Here is a 21,894-nt window from a genome sequence, read left to right as displayed (position 1 = left end):
CCTGTTTTTATGACTTTGGAGAAAAGTTATTTTGCCGCGGTGTTTATTATTGATGATGTTCTTAATGCCAGTAAACGTAAAACGTGACAGAAATTTAAAACACATTGTCAAATCATCATTATGCGAAATTAAATAATTATGCCTCCTTTTATATATTACACATCCTTACTTTTTAGAAAACGATCTTTTAGGCACAATTTACCGTACCCAGAACCAGCACAAAAAACAGCTGTCTAGTAATTCTCCTTGTCAAAAACGTTGAAAATGTCGAATACTGTCTTTCGTTCGATCATATTCAAATGTCAATGTCAAATGAAATTGGAAATCTTTTTTAGTTTTTAATATTTTCTTGGAATAATTTGAAAATATACTGATTTATAATGATTTACACATTCATTGCGTAATGTTTACATACTAATATAAATTTGTGTACATCAGGAGATTGTCTGAACCTGGTTATTCTGCTGGTTGCACCGGTAGAGGTTATGAAATAAGGATCTCCAGAGACCTATTGGTTATGTTTGTAAAATAGTCTTTGCGGAGGAACTACAAAAATTACGTAAACAATGTCAAGAATACTGCACAATCGTTTGAGGTGATTAAGTATATTTTTATTTATATTTCGATGACGATTTATGATTTTATTCACTACTCACCATTTCCAATATACCCTTGAAAATGTTTAAAAATTAATATATTTTTTATTTTTTTATTTCCTTATTTTCCGAGATTTCAGGCAATGTAATAATAATAATAACCCATTACAACTCACACACCATCAACTCCCAAACTATGCAAATTATGTACTGTGAGTGATACTCAACATTAAAATAATAATACTTAAATACATTTTTTTTTGTAAATGTAGACACAAGATATTATTGACAGTGTATACTTACATTTTAGTATAATACATCCTCTATCTATCACTAGTTGAAATAATAATAATAATAATATCATTTTCAACTAAATTAAAATAGACCTTATAAATGCAACTGTATTTCTTCAGTAATGTTTGTATACAATTTTTGTTTAAATTAACATATTAATATATATTTAATATTAATCTTAAGAATATGAATATATTACTCAAACAATGTCTGTATGGGCAGAATTCTTTAGCCTTTCGCAGCAAAATAATACTTAAAAAAAACAATATTTTTTTAGATCGAAATCAACATCATGGGCTTGTGTAGACAAACGAGCTGTAGCATTCTCTGTATGGACAGGCCGCAGCATGCTACTGCAGAGACCGATCGACACAAGTCATATACACAGACGGAGATATGGCATGCTTGTCGCACGAGCTGTGCGGGGCATGCTGAAAATCAGATACTTGTTACTGGGAGGGGCCGTTGGAGGAGGCATGACTTTGAATAAGGTGAATTTTATTACTGCAAAATTTTTGTACAGTTTCTACTGTAATTTATTCATATATATTTTTGTTTAGTATCTTTTAAATTGTATAAAATTATTAATTTATATTCGGTGTTTTTTAAATTGTGTAACATTATCTCTCAAAATGTTGTAATAATAGAGATATCAAAAGTATTGGCACTATTGGTTATAGAATCCAGATGAATTTCTCCAAACAATCTCAAAGAGCTTAAATTTTTTTTTATAATTCTTAACTATATAAAGATGCTCTATGGTTACATTCATACAATATTTTAGTCTACTACATTTCAAATTATGAATGCTAATTTTGCCTTTTAAAATATAAAGAAATTTTATTCAAACAACCAGTTTAGAATGGTTTCTTGCCTTGTTTCATTCATATATTATTCTATCATATTCAATTATTCTTCTACCATGTCAACATGTAACGTTAAAAAGTAATCTCTCATTGTTTGTGAAATTAAACTAAATATTGAAAATCGAAATAGATTTGATATCGACTCATCACTGACTGCCAAAGTTTGTCATCTAACATTGTATGTAATATGTTAAAATATAATTGAAAGGATATCATTTCTAGAAATATGCAGAATGGAAAGATGGCCTGCCAGATATGGGCTGGCTGAATGACTTACTCCCTGATAATGAACAATGGGATAGATTTACCACTACACTCATTAGTGCTAAGGACAAAATTGGAGATCAATTTCAAATTGGTAAGATATTGAGAACTCAGATATTTTAAATTTCAGGATTGTAATCAGTAGTAGGGTATTCAGAGATATAATTTATTTATTTATTTATTTATTTATTTATTTATTTAGGAAGATTAACGGTATAATTTTACATGTTACTTATCATATCAAGTTGTCCTATGCCAATTAATAATCTTCGCCAATAGTATTACCAGATTAAATTTTTCATTAGCCAAATTTAACATATTGAAGTAATCACGTGACAGTGTTTCAGTTGTAGTTATACAGTACAAGTAAATAGATCAACATACCCACAAGTAGCGATGTATCCACAGAATACACAAATAAAGTATATGTACCGTTAAATTGAATTGGTTACATATCTCTTGAGTTTCCTAACTGAGGCTGTGCTGGAACAAAACAGGTCAATATCATGTGGTACATGGTTAAAGATTTACATGCTCGTAAAACGAAAGTGTTCTCTCTGTATCTGGTCCTGACTGTACACACTTAATATGGCTCTTTGTCTAAGTCTTAGGGTATTAGTTCTCAAGTTTATTTTTGATAGCAGCTCCGAGCAATCAATTCTTCCGTTCGCTATATCCATAAGATAACAGATATCGTTAATATTGCGTCTCATATACAGGGGTAGAAAGTGATACTTTCTACATCTATCGTAGTAATCTACAGAGCGTCGTTTACATTTAAAATCCAAAATCTTTTCTGGATGGCTTCTATACGTTTATAAACCTCGTAGTGCGGGTTCCATATTTGGGATGCGTACTCTAAGTGACTTCGAACATATGCGCAATACAATACTTTTAAGGTTTTAATGTTGCTAAAGTTTATTGATCTACGAATGATAAACCCAAGAGCCTTAGAGGCCCTGCTAACAATATAATTTACATGTTTATCAAATAAGAGCTTGCTGTCGTGAATTACACCGAGGTCTCTAAATTCCGATATTTGTGCTAGATTCTGATTTTTTAAAGTATAGCCATGTTTAATGTTTTATGACATCGAGTAAATGACATGTAAAAACATTTCGATAGTTGAGATCTAATTTGTTACTATTGCAATAAGACTCGAAGTTAACAAGGTCTGATTGTAGATCTTTTATATCTTGACTACTGCGAATTACTTTTAGAATTTTCATATCGTCAGCAAATAGAATTATTTTTGAATTTTGAATATTTATTGATATCGGATTTATAAAAAGCAATGGCCCTAAAAAATGGAACCATGCGGTACTCCGGAGTAAACTTGGTGCCCAGGTCGATAATCCACTCACACTGCCTGACTGCGATTGTCAATGTACGACTTGAACCACCTATGTAAGTCCCCATGATTCCTGCACAGGTTAGCTTATTCAGAAGTAATGAATGGTCGAAAAGATCAAAACATACTGTAGTCATTATATATCACATCACCTGAATTCGCTGTTCCATACCCGAAGTTATAAAATCATTAGCGACTGAGAGATTCGATACCGTTGAGCAACCTTATGCAATTTCCTCACCAAAAGAGCTTTTCAATGTGTCATATACCTGGCCATAGACTATTTTTTTTAGAGATATCTTAGCAAATAAATCAGTATTGAGATAGGTCTATAACACTCGATATCACTGTTATCTCCCTTTTTAAAAATGGGCGTTGTGTAGCATCTTGCTATTGGAATTATACCCTCGGAGAGAACGATTATACAGAATACAAAGTGGTACTTAAAGGCTCTCTGCACAGTTGATAATGATATTTGGAGGTATATGGTCAGGCTTTCGATTTGGAGGAGTCAAGAGACTTCAATGTCTGTATATACTTCAATTTTTTGGGTCTCGATAATCGATGAGATATTAGAGATAATTTGGGGTATGGTCCATCCATCACATCCACGTTGCCTGAAGAACAAACATACCTATTAAACGTTGACTGGAAATATTTAAGGCTAAAACAAATCGCTTACACTCTGGCCAGCTCTCTAATCTAAAACATTCTTATACGACATTATGTTGGGGTTGGTTCCAGTTATTATTATTTTTAGGTTGGACCAGAAACACTTGGGATCCTTTGTTATAGTCTTCTATTCTTCTCATGTATGAGTTGAAACAGTCTCTTTCAATTTGTATAGCCCAAAGACGTAAAAGTGCAAAAGAGTTATAGTCAGATAAATTACCATATGTACGATATTTTTTATGAAATTTAGATTTCTCTTTTAAGATTTTTTAAGTGCGTTGTTGTACCATGGTCGGGTAGGTCTAGATGTAATGGTTTTTTGACAGAGAAAATTTATCACGAGATTCAAAAGATGACTATAAAACAGATCCACAGCATCTTGAAATGGAATGCTATACAGAGAACAGAGAGTCAACGCAGTCAAGTGCAGTTGATATAGGGTCGTCAACGGTACATGTACTTAGTTCTACGTTCTTGTACAAGCATGTGAACTTGAAAATTAACTGTTTATTTAAGGACTTATGAAGCTATCTTCCAAAAATTGGGATTATCAGATGCCTGTACAACCGTCTGTCATTGGACAATACCAGGTCGTAGCAATCGATCATTATGATTATAGTTGTTAATATATTGTGTGTGAGATTGCACATGGTTAGAATATCAATAAAATTTACTAAATGACCTTGATTAGATGTTGATATATCAACTTTTAAATCAAATTCATCATTTTCTGCCCATCTAATTGTATTTGGGAGATTGACACCGATGAATTTGTCAAGGGTATGCGATAAGACCAAGTTAAGGTCGGGCGGCCCATAAAGTTGTCCAACTGCATTTTGTAGCTGTTGCCTTGCTCTTCACTTAATATAAACAGTACAGAAATATGTATATTACATGAGCCCGATGGGCGCTTATTACTAAAGTAATGGTAACCCACAAATCTTCAGCTGAACTAATCCAATTAATTCTATTAGTAACAGTGAGATTTCGTTTAACTGCGGGCGAACCCCACCACCCATACTCGCGCGTGGTGGTAGTCTCGATCACGTCCTCCAAACCAAGTAGCGGTGATCAAAAAGTTCCGCATCAGATATACTGCAAGGAGCCAGGTTTCGGTCAATGCTATGACGTCATACTCATTATAGACTAACCATTTGTATAGATCATCATTTTTGAACGCAAACCATGTGTGGTTTTGATAGTATAGGTTAAGAGAAGCCATTTTTATAATGTAATTTTAAATATATCGCAATGTGTAATGTTTTTACTTTAATACGCTGATTATAATTATAAAGTCTCAACGGGAAACAATCCCACAATGTGGAGAACATTTGTTGATATTTACCATCAACGGAGAGCCGTACTGGTTCCAATATTTTGAATGTTTATATAATATTTTTAATGAACTCATTTTAGTATTTATGACCTTAACGTTTAAAATATACGCAGCAGTGTTCCCCCAGCACGTACAGTAATTAAAATTATTGAAAAATGAATTTTGGGCAATCATACCACCACACATAAGTACCAGCCCACACATCTATACCCTATAAAACAAAACAGATAACAACAACATAATCAACAATATAAAAACTAGGATCATCACACTTTATTTACATGATTCATAACTATTTTTGATATGTCTTTTCTGCAAATAGGTTATTTGTATCACGGGTAAAGTAATATTTTTGCATGTTAATACACAAAGAGAACGAGCCCATACAAATTGCAACCCCAATCATCTTTAGCTACTTTCTTGTAATAACATTATTGTTGGTGTTGGTGATATACATTAATAAATATTCTATGATGATTATTACAATGATAATTGGTAATATTGGACTAGTCTTTATAAACAATCTTGCAGCAGCTATGAATTTTCCTTCAATATTTATTAGTAAAACAAGCAATAATTGGTTTAGGTTGATTTTGCTCTCTGGTCTGTACTCTAGTTACAAAGTCAGCTGGTTGTTCGTATAGTAGGATCAATTTATTTTCTTTCAAAACAAAATGTCGGAAGATTTTTCATTTTTTGGTAAATTCAATTCGCAAAATACCTAACTGTTCTTTCCATTTTTCATTCGTATATCATCAATTCTGTGTTGCAGAACGTTATTACATTGGTTTTCCGTGACCTAACAACTGCGACCTCTTTTTCTGTGCTCATATGTGAAGACATTCTAGAACTCAACATCATCATATTTTTTTGACAAAAAATCGATTGATTTTTCTATTTCATGATAGTCATAAATTTTTAACATTTTGTGACATAACCTGTGTAATATTATCAGTTTTTATCAGTTTGCGATCCAGTCAGCCTCAGTCTTGAACTTCCGATCGTCGATTTCAATATTCAACATCGAAATAATAGACTCTTGAAATATAATAAATTGGTTTCCACATTAGAGTCATCAGTTCTTGGACGTTTGATCTTTGGATGTTTATGTAATCCATGACTAACATCACTAACGACAGTCAGACATGTCTTTTAGATTAGGTACTCAAGATATGACCAGAAGTAGGAGGTTTGGTGCCACTTCTTTGGAACAATTAGTTTTTAAAGTTGGTTTATTATATTATATTTATCTTGTATTTACAAGACAAATATGTGCTTTTATGTTTATAACGCCGCAGATATCCAACAATGCGCGTAACTATAGGAACATGTTGATGTTATGCAGAGAGAGCTAAGCGTTGAAAATATAGTTCAAATTTTAGCTAGATGGTCCAACATGTATATCAATCAATAATGATAAATTCATTAAAAAATAATTGCCACTTTTGTAGGTTATATATAACACAAGCTATCACTTTCTAGATGGAGCACTGTGCAATCCAAATATATTCCAGTTATACTACACACAAAGACTTCGATGCAACACACTTAGTGAAAATGCGTAGATTGTGGACAAAGAAGCATCTGCTACTATGCAGCAAAGTCGAAAGGCGACTCCATACAGAGTCCAATTTTAGCTGAATTCTTTATCTTCAAATGATAATTCACTGCAAGTATCATATGTTGATCATCACTTATTGGCATTAATACTTATAAATCTATTTTATTTATTGAATAAACACGACATCACAATTACTACTTTGGTTGGTGTTGCCATATATATACATCTTATTTATCATGGTGAATTCAATGTTTGACATCACAATGTCTATGTATATATTTTAATCCAATTTGAACCTATGCTATTCAATTATGGGGTTTAACTGCAAACTCCAACATAAGATGAACTCAAAATAATATCTTGATGAGTATCTCAATACTAACACAGTAGCCGAAAAGAAAAAACATTTCTGTTCCAAATACAATACACTTACTAGTCGGGGATGATTTACTAATCAAGACCATAAAAAAAGACGATGGTTCTATTGAGAATCACACTATCTGTGACATTATTTTTACCATATCTGTTCCCAGAAAGATGGACACAGATAAAGAATTATTTTTTTAAATGCGACAAAAGTTTTTTTTGCATCGGGGATTTTCTGGCTGTTATCATGGTGAATATTGACAGAAATATAAAGATACATGCAAAGTCAATTTGGTGTCTGTTAAATTTCAACTCCCAACTTAGATAGATAGATATATCATTTATTTGATTGTTACTAATCACACGCAATTCAATAGACTTCAACCTTTGGGGTTGAAGTCAGTACCAATTAGTTACAATACTCGGTTTGAATTTAATCTACTATAATTATAGATGGGTAATTTATTTTTATCTTTACAGTATTTTTACTTAAATATATCTAAGTATTCATGTCACTTGTCTAGTACCTATAACAAGCTCTGCTTACCATGGGACTAGATGGTGCTGTGCTTCCGATGCAGCCAAGTTATTGTTCTGGATGGTATCACATTAGTTTAAGTTTTTTAGTTGTTTTTTAGTGTATTTTTGTTATTTAGTATAGGTACGATAGGATTGTGATCGTCACATTTTGTGCACAATTATCCCAAAAATAAAATAATGAGAAAAAAAAAAGTAGATGGTGCTATGTTGATAGTCCAGGATTATTATTGTTACTATTAATAAGTGGTAGCGGTAACATGAGGTGTCCCGCTAGGCTCGAGACTGATGCTGCTGGTGCCCGCAGATCCTCGTCTGCGAGAAGCTGGCGCGATTCGAGCGGCCGAGCTCCGGGAATGGCTCGCGCAGCGCTACGAGGACGCCGTGGCTGCAGCCGCAGCTAACAGCGCCGTCGGTACGTAACAGTATAGGAGGAACTACTATATGTTAATACTAGCTGTGCCCGCCACTTCATCCGTGTGGAGATAGTATGACGAATGACTAATTTCTATATAAACTTTTATCACCAATTTTATTTTACCCCCTTGAGGGTAAAATTTTACAAACATTTAATGTCATATTTATTTATATTTAATCAACAGCCTAAAAAATAAGTTTTATGTTTCTACATGTACAACCTTCCAATTCCCCTTTTAATCCCTTACAACTCTTTTTTGCGTTAAAACGTAGTCTATCCTTACTTAGGGTCTAGACTATCAGTGTACCAAATTTCATTTAAATCGGTTTAAGTAGTTTTGTCATAACAGTGCGACAAAAACAGTTAATTTCGCTTTTATAATATTTGTGGGGATTATTTGTTTCAATATATTCCAGATCCAATAAAACTGCATATGCCTCTGCAGTAAATATACTAGCAACCTTATGCAATTTAGAACCGGAAGCAGTTTTTTTTTAATCATTGTAAATAACCATTGAGACAATTTTTTTTTTTGAGATGGGTCTGACGTAAATAGATCGTATAGAAATGGACCCAGTGCCGAACCCTGTGGTACCCCTGTTTTAATTTCGTGTTGTGTAGATCTTGCTTTATCGTATTTAGCCTTAAAGAATCTATCTGACAGTCAGTGATGCAGTACTGTAAGTGCGGGACTCTTTTACCTTACACAAATGACCTTTGTGCCATCTTTTCCTCAGTCAAATGGTTGAGCTTTCTTTTCTTCAAAGTAATTTCTAATGTCCCTATATACATAGTTCAATTGTAGAGTGTGAATTTCGAAAACCGAACTGATGTTTAGAAATAATATCATTGTTATCATGTTCCATAAGCTCTTAACCGAAGAACAAACATCCTCTTCCAGATTTTCGACAGAACAGAAGTAAGGCTAATTGAACGATAGGATGAAGCATCGTGGGGCGCTCTCTAATCTAAAAACAAAGATTTTCTCCAGAAACTTTCTATATTTTTTTGGCAGTTTTATGTATTTTTACACCTAGTTGGTCACGGTATACGGACCAACCTCTGGTTAGTGTAGTTTTATTATTGAAGTTGCTATTTGAAACAAACATTATTTTTTACAGAATCATCACCAAAGATTGTGAACAACTTACAGAGCAAGCCGCAGCCGACGCCTAGTCGTTCATCAAGCGAGGATGCCAGCACATATGGTTAGTATGAATACAGATGTTTAAGAAACTATTACTTTGTAACAAAGTCTACGGTAATAATCGATAATATTTCGTTCTTAACAGAGAAACGTGTACACGCTTTACAAGAAGAAGTGTTGTCCTTACAAGCTCGCTACCAGAGGGAGTTGCAGCGTCTCGAGCAGGAGAACAGAGAGCTGAGACAGCAGAATATGCTGCTGAGACAGGGTCGTCAACCTTCGGCAAGGAAAATGAAGGTAGATTTTTACTTTTATTTTATGGTTCACAGAAAATCTGTTTATTTAGGGATCGGATGAAGCAAAGCTTTCTTTAAAAGTTTTGGGACTATACCTGTAGAATAGCTGTATAGGAAAAGGCGCGTTAGTACCAAAGACAATTCAGGTGTACACGTCCTAAGCACAATAGCAGGAATGCAGTCGGGCGCACTCGACTTGTGGACGTTTTCTGAGAAAAGATACTTCCGTGTAAGAGAAATAAGTACATATCAACTTTTGAATAAATTTTACATCATGTATAAAAGTCTCACACCGCGAGATGACCGGCGATGATGGTGTATTAACACCACCACCATTTCTGAAGTGTTCGAGTGGTAAAAGTGCACGATTGTGGCAGCGGTCGCTGATCGACATGTACTCGTCGGTGCTGGACGAGCTGTCGGGGTGGGAGGCGGGCGACGCCGACCGCCTGCCGCGCGTGGTGGTGGTGGGCGACCAGTCCGCCGGGAAGACCTCCGTGCTGGAGATGATCGCGCAGGCGCGCATCTTCCCGCGCGGCGCCGGAGAGATGTGCACCAGGTACGATGCCCATATCCACTCATTATGCACTTGACATTTGATAGATATTATTAATAACTGATAGGAAAATTCATGTGTGGATGTGACGCAGGGCTCCGGTCAAGGTGACGCTATCGGAGGGTCCGTACCACGTGGCACAGTTCAGGGACTCCGCCCGGGAGTTTGACCTCAACAAGGAGTCGGATCTCGCGGATCTGCGCAAGTGAGTATCGGTTGAAAGCTACATTATTATGTGCGAGGAACATTTGTTGATTTTTATTTTGCACCCGCGCGAAGGCAGAGCCCGTACTGGTATCCCATATTTTGAATAACACTAGATATCGTACACAGAATAATAATGAACTTCACTCGTTCGTGTTTCGTCCTCAGGGAGGTGGAAATGCGCATGCGCAGCAGCGTGCGCGGTGGACGCACGGTGTCGGCGGATGTGATCTCGATGTCCGTCAAGGGCCCCGGCCTGCACCGCATGGTGCTCGTCGACCTGCCCGGCGTCATCTCCGTGAGTACCCTCCGCTCCCTCCGTTACTCATACATTGTCCGTCAAGGGCCCCGGCCTGCACCGCATGGTGCTCGTCGACCTGCCCGGCGTCATCTCCGTGAGTACCCTCCGCACCCTCCGTTACTCATACATTGCGCGTCCCCGGCCTGCACCGCATGGTTCGTATCTATAATCTCCAATACGCACCCTTTAACATTGTCCGTCAAACCCCGGCCTGCACCGCATGGTGCTCGTCGACCTGCCCGGCGTCATCTCCGTGATTCATAAAGAAGTATTTATATCTATAAAATATATACAAAAACTAACAAGTCTCTGGTTCATAAAAAACGAAGTAGCTACCCGTACACGTACGCACGTCAGGCAGTAATGAATATACATGTAAATGTGACAAAGAGAACGAGCCGGACCGTGAACGCATACGCGCGTTCATCAGTCATGCGTGTTTTAACGTCTTTTGGTTATAATTCATTATCAAAGATAATTAATGTATATGCATTATAATAAATGATTATGATAATGATCTATTCTAAATCCTTATTAATAAATCAGTGTATGAATTTATCTGAATATTTCAGACACAAACTGTGGATATGGCGAGCGACACGCGCGACTCTATCAAGCAGATGAGCAGGCAGTACATGGAGAATCCGAATGCCATTATTCTATGTATACAGGTACGGATCATAGAGGTCTTTTAAACAAAACAAAATATCGGAATGAAACATTTTGTAGCAGTAGTGAAATAGATTTCCGCAAAATAATACCTAATTCCATTAAATATACCATTTTTATTCGGATACAGGATGGTTCAGTGGACGCAGAACGCAGCAACGTGACCGATCTGGTGTCCTCGTGCGACCCTCAGGGTAAGAGGACCATCTTCGTGCTGACGAAGGTCGACCTCGCTGAAGAGAATCTCGCCAACCCAAACAGGGTAAAAAAAATGTTTGAACTTTTTAGATACCTCAATGAATGTACATAAAATGTTTTAACAATCATAAAAATCATCAGAAATCTTTTAGTACAGAAAATTTATACAGGCTCCAGTCAAACTCAGTCTCAAATTTCATGACGTCGATTTCAATATCTAATAAGAAAAACAAAATTTGAACTATTGGTGAAAACTATAGTTTCACATTAGAGGTTCCTATCGTTGAAAAAGCGAAAGAAAGTCGCTTACGCTGGTATGGCTATATCCAAAAACGCGAAAACGACTACGTGGTTAAAAAAGTGCTCATCTTGAGCACTTTTTTAACCAGACCCGACCAGAGTTAGAGGTAGGCCAGGCGCCACTTAGTGGAACAATATTAAGAAGCAGATGGACCAGGACAACCTTACTATATAGACATCCCAGAACAGATTTCTCTGGCGCAGATGGGGGAAATCCGACCCAAGATAAACTAGGAACATGGGTTGGACAGAGAGAGCGTGGAAAATATAGTTTTAAGCGCTGATTTTGAGTTGGTCCAACAGTATATTTATTAAACATGTTATAAATTTACGGAAAAAAAATATATTTCACTTTTTCTATCAGTTGTCTAGTACCCATAACACAAGCTCTGCTTAGCTTGGTACTAGATAGAGCTGTGTGAATTGTCCAGGGTTATATATATACTATTATGTATTTGTTTACCAGATTCGCCGAATCCTAGAAGGCAAGCTGTTCCCCATGAAGGCCCTGGGTTACTACGCGGTGGTGACTGGCCGAAGTCGAAAGGACGACTCCATACAGAGCATTCGAGAATACGAGGAGAGGTTCTTCCGATCCTCAAAGCTGTTCAAGTAAGTAGTCATATGTATAGATGGACTTAGCGGTGTAGCGGGTTAGCGCACCGGTTAACTTGTTTGCTGGTTCGATTTTCGCAGGATACAAACTTTTGATTCTTTGTGTTGGTCTTGGTACCTTGGAATCAAACAAATTTTTAGCACAGGCACAAGTGTTTAGGTCAGATTTTCATGTTTTTTGTTGTCCTGTCTTCAGAGACGGGCTGGTGACCCCATCGCAGGTGACCACACGCAACCTATCGCTGGCGGTGGCGGACTGCTTCTGGCGGATGGTAAGAGCCTCTGTGGAGCAGCAGGCAGACTCCTTCAAGGCCATGAGGTTTAACCTGGAGACAGAGTGGAAGAACACCTTCCCAAGGTAAGCAACACGTCGGATTTTCTTGTTAACATTTAATTTCATAGATTTATTCAATGGATTATTATTTTTTTAAATTTCGCTTTTGTTTTTTTTTGTCGGGGTTTGGGCTATTTTCAGGTGCTTTAGACCTGTAGGATCTACATAGACCTATTATACTCGCATAATATTGAGTAGTGATGGGTGGTAAGAGGATTGTTAGTAATATAGACTAACTCCCTTGTCATCCCTATATGAGGTTGATTTACACGTGAGAGAGAGGTCATTAGAGAACCTCTACGGTTTCCACCATTGTGGTAAATTGCCATTCGCTAAGACGGGCTGATTTAAGTTCACGCTCATCTTACCATTCTTCTCTGGTGCTCCGTCAGCGTAACCAGTCAGAGTCGGTCAATCGGGAGCACCATTACAAAAAAAAACACTAGTTAATAAAATTGATATGAACGCGTCGCGTCCGCAGACAGCGCGAGCTGGACCGCGACGAGCTGTTCGAGCGCGCGCGCGCGCGCTGTGGGCCGCCGCCGCCGACCGGGTCCTCCACGCCGTTGGACCAGTCGGCCGAGCTGTCGGGACCGGTCGGCGGACCGGTCGGCCGAGCTGTCGCCCGCCGCCTGGCAGCTGCGGCTGCAGCGCGCGCTGTGGGCCGCCGCCGCCGACCGGGTCCTCCACGCCGTGTACCTGCCGGCCGCCGCCGCCGCCCACCACCACGTCGGTACGTACGGACGACCGGCCGCCGGACCGGTCGGCGGACCGGTCGGCCGAGCTGTCGGCCCTCCCGCCCGCCGCCTGGCAGCTGCGGCTGCAGCGCGCGCTGTGGGCCGCCGCCGCCGACCGGGTCCTCCACGCCGTGTACCTGCCGGCCGCCGCCGCCGCCCACCACCACGTCGGTACGTACGGACGACCGGCCGCCGGACCGGTCGGCGGACCGGTCGGCCGAGCTGTCGGCCCTCCCGCCCGCCGCCTGGCAGCTGCGGCTGCAGCGCGCGCTGTGGGCCGCCGCCGCCGACCGGGTCCTCCACGCCGTGTACCTGCCGGCCGCCGCCGCCGCCCACCACCACGTCGGTACGTACGGACGACCGGCCGCCGGACCGGTCGGCCGAGCTGTCGGCGCTGCCCACCGAGTCATTATGTACATACAACCGGTCGGCCGACCAGTAAGCCGAACTGTCGGCTAAGCTGTCGCCCACCATGTCGATACATACAAACGACCGGCCGCCGGACCCGTCTGCCAAGCTATCGGGTAAAGCACGACAACACGTACATACATTTCATTATAAGCTGACAATCCACCTTAAAAAAGCAACCAGCCAACAAAAGTGAGCAGATTTCAATTTTGATTGAATATATATATTTGATTTCATAACTAAATTATTTCCACTTTGTAGTGCTACTGTAAATTAGCCCTTGTATCCCATCTGATCCTATAACTCCTATCCTAATCTATCTCCTCTCTTCACCAGCCAATGTTCCTCGTCAGATCAAGTATCAACATCCTACGAAGAGTACCACGATATTACTGGATTCCATGGATTTAGACTTTAGTGAGATATACATTTATATGTAGTACTACCTGCGTCCGCGATTTCACTCGCGTAAAATTAGCCCATCAGTCAAACAGAACAGCTCGTAGGCTATAAAAACCTATTCTGTTAGTGTTATTCTGATTTGTAAGTGTATATATTGAATGATACGATGTTGTTGGTCGAGACGATGTATATTACAGATGATAATAGACTGACAATGTGTACATAAAAATAATGATCTTATATACTAAATAACAATAGGAAAATGTAAGGTGTGACACAATTTAGACACAGCAGTGCCTAGTAGACAATTGAATTTGTCTTACTAGACATTATTAAATGCAATTATTATTTTGTATCTAGGTGACTGTGTCCCATAGTAAGCTATATTATTGTAAGTTTAATTCAGTAGTTTTTACATAAAAAAGTAATGAACATCCATCCTTACAAACTTTCACGTTTATAATTTGTTTTATTAATATATTTCACTAGAATGAAGACTAACTGCTTTTTTATAAAACAAATGACCTTTCTATGATTTCATATTTCTTAAAACATACAACTACTTAAAATTATTTAGCTATATAAAAGAACAAAATAGTCAGTCTATAGTTTGTAATACTCTAAACATTACTATATGTACGGAAACCACATAACTGTATGTGTTACTTAAATATTGAAAATATGTTGTGGAAACTTCTTAGAAAGCTTAAATCTAATCGTCTAAAAATGCGATTCAAGAAATCAGTATCGTAGGTACAGCACTTCTCCGCTACAGCTGGTAACAATATTTGAAATTTTGACATTTAAACCTGTCAATTTCTTGACATTGACATCTGTCATTTTAGTCTCGAGATTAAAAAGGCTGTATATTATGTTATAGGTATAATTAGTATTTCTTATTTAATTACAGTTAAATATTTTAATTGAAAAACACAATTTTCCATCCGAATATTGGTTTTAAAAACAATTTATTGACGGCCTCGGTGATCTAGCGGTTTAGCACGCCGCTTTACTTCCGATGGTCGCGGGTTCGAATCCTCGCACGGTGCAAACATTTGTATTCATGAGTAAGATTGTATGTATCAGTCTGAGTGTTTTCTATGTATATTATGTATGTATTTATAAAAAAAATCTATGTATTTATATTCGTTGTCTAGTACCCATAACACAAGCTCTGCTTACTTTAATTACGTTAATTGTTCAGAGTTGTTTATTTATATATTATTATTATGTATAAACAGAGAAATTCAACACATCCGTGGACATAAAACTACGCGAGTGGGCCGAGGGTGAGCTGCCGCTGCAGTCCATCATGGCCGGCAGGGAAGCCCTCAAGGTGGAGTTCACAGAGCTGATGGCCAGCACCACAGACTCGGACCCCATCTACGAGCCCGTCAAGAGGGAAGCGGTCGAGGAGGCGCTGCGGAGGCATCAGTGGGAAGAAAGAGCACAAGATGTTAGTATTAGCTGCTCTTTCACGTGTGAATGAGCTCAGAAGAAATGTGCACGTAAATGTTGAGAAAGAAAACAAGAAAGACGTGTGTCGTGAAGTTCCGCTTTTTTCTATCGTCCGTTCTTTAGCCTATTTTCGGTTAACGGTTAATTAACTGCATTGTAAGTTCAGTTTCAGTAGCTAAAGCCCAAAAAGGATTGACCATGAGCAAAACACAAATTAGTTTTATAAAATGCTCAACTAGATACTTCAAAAACAAGCTCATGTCTGTTCTGGATATTACAGCATAGTGGACTATTTTAATAGATACGTATAAAAATTATTATAAAATCCCAGAGGATGTAGGTGTTTAATTATCCTTGCCAGATAACTTCCTTTATTAGAAAAAATAAAACAGATTTTTCATTTGTCTTTTTATTGTGTAGTTTTTTATCGTAGTCGAATAACTAACCGTTAATAACTGGATTTTATTAGTAGTTAACCATAAATTTCCTTACGCATAATGGTAGCTAACGGCATTTTTATAACTATAGACGTGTGTCGTCAGGTCGTTTGCCTGTCCTACTATGGTGTACTTTCGGCCCATGGTGTATTTTTGTGCTACCGTGTAGGTTGGTCCCATAGTATATATTCATCCCAATGGGGTACTTTGAGCCCTAGGTGTAGTTTGGTCCCACGGTGTAGTTTCGTCCCAACAGGGTACTATCATCCCACGGTGTAGTTTGGTCCCACAATTTGGGTACTTTGAGCCCTAGGTGTAGTTTGGTCCCACGGTGTAGTTTCGTCCCAACAGGGTACTATCATCCCACGGTGTAGTTTGGTCCCACAGTGTAGTTTGGTCCCACAGTGTAGTTTCACCCCACAGTGTACTTTCTTTCCACGGTGTAGTTTAATTGCATAGTGTACTTTCGACCCGTGGTGTGGTTTCGTCCCGCGGTGCGGTGGTGTGACGGTGCCGTTGTCCGGCAGGTGCTGCGCGTGCTGCAGCTGAACGCGCTGCAGGACCGGTGCGTGGGCTCGCGGGCCGACTGGGACGACGCCGTCGCACTCATGGACTCCGCGCTGCGGGACCGGCTCGCGGACACGGACAAACAGCTCAACCAACTCACTGGTACCGCTGTGGCCCCATAACTGTATCTTAATGACGAGGTCTCGATCATCTGAAGGTTTAGCACGTCACCTCACTTCCGATGTCGATTGTCGATTTCTCGCACGCTACAAACATTTGTATTCATGAGTATAATTCTTTGTATTGATCTACGGCGATCGCTATTTATATTATTACGGCATTTAATGAGCGGCGAGCAAAATTTCTTGTGATTGGCTTGCCTTCCGAATGTATGGTAGAATTAAATCAGTATGACTCTTCAAAAGTGCTTATATAATAATAATATTTTAGGACAATTCACACAGCGCCATCTAGGCCCAAGCTAAGCAGAGCTTATGTTATGGCAACTGATATAAATACATAGATTATTTTTAGTAAAACATACATAGAAAACACCCAGACCGGTACATACTCATAAATACAAATGTTTGCACCGTCCGAGGAATCGAACCCACGACCATCGAATAGTAAAGCGGCGTGATAAACCCCTAGACCACCGAAGCTGTCAATATGTTAAGTTTATTTAAATAAAGATTATTCTCCATTTGATTTGCAATCGCTTGCACACTCTCGTACAAAGTACTCGTATGCTACTTCATTATAAAACAAATATTTCGAATGATACTGCGTCCAGGTCCAGGGTTCAAGGAGCGCTGGCTGTACTGGCGCTCCAGCTCGGAGGAGCAGGTCCGGCACGGGGAGGTCCGCCGCGAGCTGGAGAGGCTCGGCTGCGACCGCCCCGCACTCACCTACGACCAGGTCGCGGCCGTCAGGGACAACCTCCGCAGGAAGGGCATCGAGGTCGACAACGACCTCGTGCGGGACATATGGAAGCCGGTGTACTTGAAGTAAGTCTACCAGTCTACAGGTTCTGAATCACTGTTCAAATCACATTCCTCGCAAATGGACTTTTCGTTTCGTAATTTTTTTTTTGTAAATAAAATTACAAAACTAAAATACACCATATGACGATGATCCCATCGTAACAATACTAAATAACAAGAAAAAAAAAACAGCTTATTCATTTTGTGAAGTTTCTTTTCGTCTAAGACGTCATGCCTTTTATTTGTATTAAATTTTAATTTGGCTTAAACAAAATGAACGAGACTAAAGTAATCTTCATAAAGATTACTTTTAATACTGTACTTCTGGAAACTAATTTAGTATCTGCTGAATAAATTATTTTATGAACATAATTAATAAATGAAGATAATATTTTAAGGAAGGTGTTACATATGAATGTGGATGGTTATAAGGGCAGAGGAAGGCCGAAAAAGAGATGGATGGACTGTGTAAAAGATGATATGGTGAGAAAGGAAGTAAATAACGAGATGACTGTGATCTGGGATGAATGGAAGAGTGATATATATAAAGTAACAGGCTAGTAATGGAAACAACTGTTATGCACAAGTACTGGTTTATTACTGGCTGTCATTGAGTTACAGGCTCTCTTACATTATTAGGAGGTAGTTTTTTTATGGGTGATAATGGGATGGTGTTCCTGCCTGCCCTAACGGTTTGCGCTGGTAAGGCAGCGGTGGAGGATGATGAAATGAGCATGAGGTCAGGTCAGTTAGCCCATCGTGACAAATTCGCCAGGAATTTATCACGATGGTTTCTAGGGGGAACCGCGTGGAGGTCAACCTGACATGGTACATTGTTCAACGGGGTCATGAGTCCACATTACTAACAATCCCTTTCCCCCAGGAGGTAGTTATAATAATAGTGGTAGGTAGGTAGCTACACATCAACAACAACAAAAAATATATTACGTCGACCACAAATAAATGGGATAAGGAAAAAGCAGATGATGATGAATTAATAATATTATTTATTAATTTTGTGTTCCAGAAATTTCCTTCAGCAAGCACAGACGAGAGCACGTGATTGCAAGAAGAGTTTCTATTTGTACAGTCAACAGAATGGAGAGGAAGTGAGTCGATTACATTTCTCTATCTCTGATTCCCCACTCATATCTCTTCTATATAAAGAAGAGAAAGATGTATATGACGATAACTTATCGTGTATATAAACTCCACGACTAGAATCTCAAATAGGATAGGCAGAGCCATTGTTAACTATTAGCGTTAAAGGAAACCTTATGTGCAAACGAAATATCGCCTTTAGAAAGTTTACACTCTATCCTGAGGAGATAAAAATCATCGCTCTTAAGAATATCCTTCAATTCTTGTCCCTGACAGGTCTACGTAGTGAACTCTGAAAAAGGACGAACATAATAGATCTATGTAGATCGCATTGCTACAGGTCTAAAACACCTGACAATAGCACTAACGCCTCAATAAAAAAAAAATTCAACCTCAAACTCTTCACATAACCTCGGTAGTATAGTGGTTTAGCACACCACCTTATTGCAGATGGTCTCGGGTTAGATTCCACGTATGATGCAAAACATTTATATTCCTAAGTATGATTGTTACTCCCGGAATGCATTACTTTCCTCGTCTGTCTAAAAGTGTGTGTGTTTTTTTTTTGTAGAAAGAGTGTTGCGAAGTTGTGATGTTCTGGAGAGTACAGCAGACCCTGAGGACCACAGCGGCTGCGCTACGGCAGCAGATCGGCAACAGGGAGGCTGCAAGGCTAGATAGAGAACTCAGGGAGGTCTTAGACGAGGTATGTTTAATATATGTCATGAAATTAAATTACTTAGATGTGATTTTACATAATTATATTAGTCATTTCTGACATACAATAAGCAACATGTACCATTTTTCTCTATATACTATGTAGGTAGCAATCATGCATACGGCCTACCTGATGATAAACGGTTACCGTAGAGCATGGACGCCTGAAACACTAGTGGTGTTACATGCGCGTTGCCGACCCATAAGAAACCTTAATATACCCTTCTTGAAAAACCCCATCCTGTATTCTCGTGAGAAAACCTCGGCAGGTAGTTCATTCCACAATCTAAGTGTACGCGGGAGGAAGCTCCTCTGAAACCGCACTGTCCGAAACTACTTAGTTTCCAGCGTGTGGGAATGAATAATAATAATATGTGTTATCCTGATTAGGTATATTACTGTAAAGTTTCATCAAAATCCGTTCAGTAGCTTTTCCGTGAAAGAGTAACCTCCATCCATACTCATAAACTTTCGCGTTTATAATATTTATAAGATATTGTGTACCACATAAAAAATATTTTTATGTATTAATATAAATGTTTAATGTTTTTTTTAAAAGATGGCATCCGACCCGGAAATTAAAAAGAAATTATTATCTGGAAGACGAGTTGAACTCGCCGAGGAATTAAGTAAGTTAACAACATATTTTTATCTTTGATAGCCTCTGTGATCTTTCGGTTTAGCACACAGCTTTACTTACAATGGTAGTGGATTCGATTCCTCGCACGGTACCATAATTTGTATTCATGAGTATGATTGTTTGTATCGGTCTGGCTGTTTTTTACGTATGTTATGTATGTATTTACAAAAAAAAAGTATCTAAGTATTTATATCAGTTGTATAGTACCCATAACACAAGCTTTAACTAGCTTAACTTAGGTCTAGATGGCGCTGTGGCACTGTCCGATGGTCGTGGGTTCGATTCCTCGCACGGTACAAACATTTGTATTCATGAGCATGATTGTTTGTATCGGTCTGGGTATTTTCTATGTATCATATGTATTTATTTAAAAAAAAAAAATGTATCCATGTATTTATATCAGTTATCTAGTACCCATAACACAAGTTCTGCTTAGCTTGGGACTAGATGGCGCTGTGTGAATTGTCCTGAAATATTATTATTATTATAATTATAGCCTATCCTGATGTATGAGCTATATTACTGTAAAGTTTTATCAAAATTCCTTCACAATTTTTGCATAAAATGGTAACAAACATCCATACTCACAAACTTTCGCGTTTATAATATTAGTATGATAGTTATTATTATATATTGTTTACTTTATAAACAAATTATGAATTAAAATCAGTTCGCATTCGGTCATCAAGGACGCCGCGTACTCATTTCAATCATTAATCAGTTATACTTTAAGTTTCAATACACAGTTTTAATCAAGTTTCTATCAGTATCATTTATCAGTTTTAACTATCAGAATCTTTATAGTTTCGGTACAACCCGAACAGTACAGTTCTCACAAATGTTTTTTTTTTTCTAGAACGAGTACGACAAGTGCAAGAGAAGCTGGAGGAGTTTATAGATGCACTCAACAAAGAGAAATAGTTTTATTGTATATTGTAGTGTAACAAGAGTCAAACGAGTTCCGTACGTGAGGTATAATGTCAACTATATTTTATTTTTATTTATTGAATAACTGTATCCGCGACTTCGCTTGATCTTTACCAACTATAAAAAAAAAAAAATCTAGTCCAAAAATCTAAAGAAAAATTTTTCATCGCACTACTTTCAAAAATTACAAATTTATTTATAGAAACTTTCATCCCCTATTTTGTTTATGAAGGTATTTACCTCTGTTGACTTTTTTTTAATGGATGATAATGGTATGGTTCTCATCCTGCGCTAACGGATTACGCTGGCGGGGCACCAGTAAAGGATGATAAGATGAGCATGAGGTCAGGTCAGTTAGCCCATCGTGACTAATTCACTAAGAATTTATAATGATGGTTTCCAGGGAGAACCGCGTGGAGTCACCCTGACATGGTACAGTGCTAGCAATGAGGTCGTCACATTACTAACAATTCTCTTGCCCATACCTGTTTTGACGTTTCCATTAAGTGTAAAAACAGCAGGAGAGAGCCTTTTTACAATTAAATTACTTGTGTTCAGACCCGGTTATCATGGGACTTGATGGTGCTGCGTTAATTATTCATAGTTATTTATTTATTATAAATTTGAAAGAAGTCTAAGTGATTTCTATTTTATTTCTAACATCCTCTGACTCGGTTTTTGGCGTTTTTCCTATGT

The 21,894-nt window shown here is 38.3% G+C and overlaps 1 protein-coding gene across 1 annotated transcript; it reads left to right on the top strand.

Moving 5' to 3' along the window:
• The first annotated feature begins 302 nt into the window (after positions 1 to 302).
• LOC131848539 (dynamin-like 120 kDa protein, mitochondrial) lies at positions 303 to 21,556 on the top strand. The gene is made up of 22 exons (XM_059198441.1): positions 303 to 595; positions 1,168 to 1,381; positions 1,979 to 2,114; positions 8,121 to 8,258; positions 9,383 to 9,469; positions 9,554 to 9,705; positions 10,082 to 10,263; positions 10,355 to 10,465; positions 10,633 to 10,762; positions 11,338 to 11,436; positions 11,565 to 11,696; positions 12,399 to 12,544; positions 12,744 to 12,905; positions 13,363 to 13,414; positions 13,648 to 13,789; positions 15,670 to 15,884; positions 16,851 to 16,992; positions 17,624 to 17,837; positions 18,841 to 18,922; positions 19,486 to 19,620; positions 20,191 to 20,260; positions 21,128 to 21,556. Exons 1-22 carry the CDS (start codon positions 567 to 569, stop codon positions 21,190 to 21,192), a joined length of 2,835 nt encoding a protein of 944 aa, XP_059054424.1. The 5' UTR covers positions 303 to 566; the 3' UTR covers positions 21,193 to 21,556.
• The last annotated feature ends 338 nt before the right edge of the window (positions 21,557 to 21,894 follow it).

Source organism: Achroia grisella, unplaced genomic scaffold (assembly GCF_030625045.1).
Source record: "Achroia grisella isolate CSIRO2021 unplaced genomic scaffold, CSIRO_AGI_Agris_v1 utg1090, whole genome shotgun sequence".
NCBI lineage: Eukaryota > Metazoa > Arthropoda > Insecta > Lepidoptera > Pyralidae > Achroia > Achroia grisella.
The sequence above is the reverse complement of the archived record's forward strand: the minus strand, read 5'-3'. Positions and strand labels throughout refer to the sequence as shown.

Coding starts and splice junctions, on each gene's coding strand:
- LOC131848539 (XM_059198441.1), top strand. CDS start 567: ATGTCAAGAATACTGCACAATCGTTTGAG. Junction 8,259..9,382: donor CGCAGCTAACAGCGCCGTCG/GTACGTAACAGT, acceptor TATTTTTTACAG/AATCATCACCAAAGATTGTG. Junction 13,790..15,669: donor CGCCGCCCACCACCACGTCG/GTACGTACGGAC, acceptor ATGTATAAACAG/AGAAATTCAACACATCCGTG.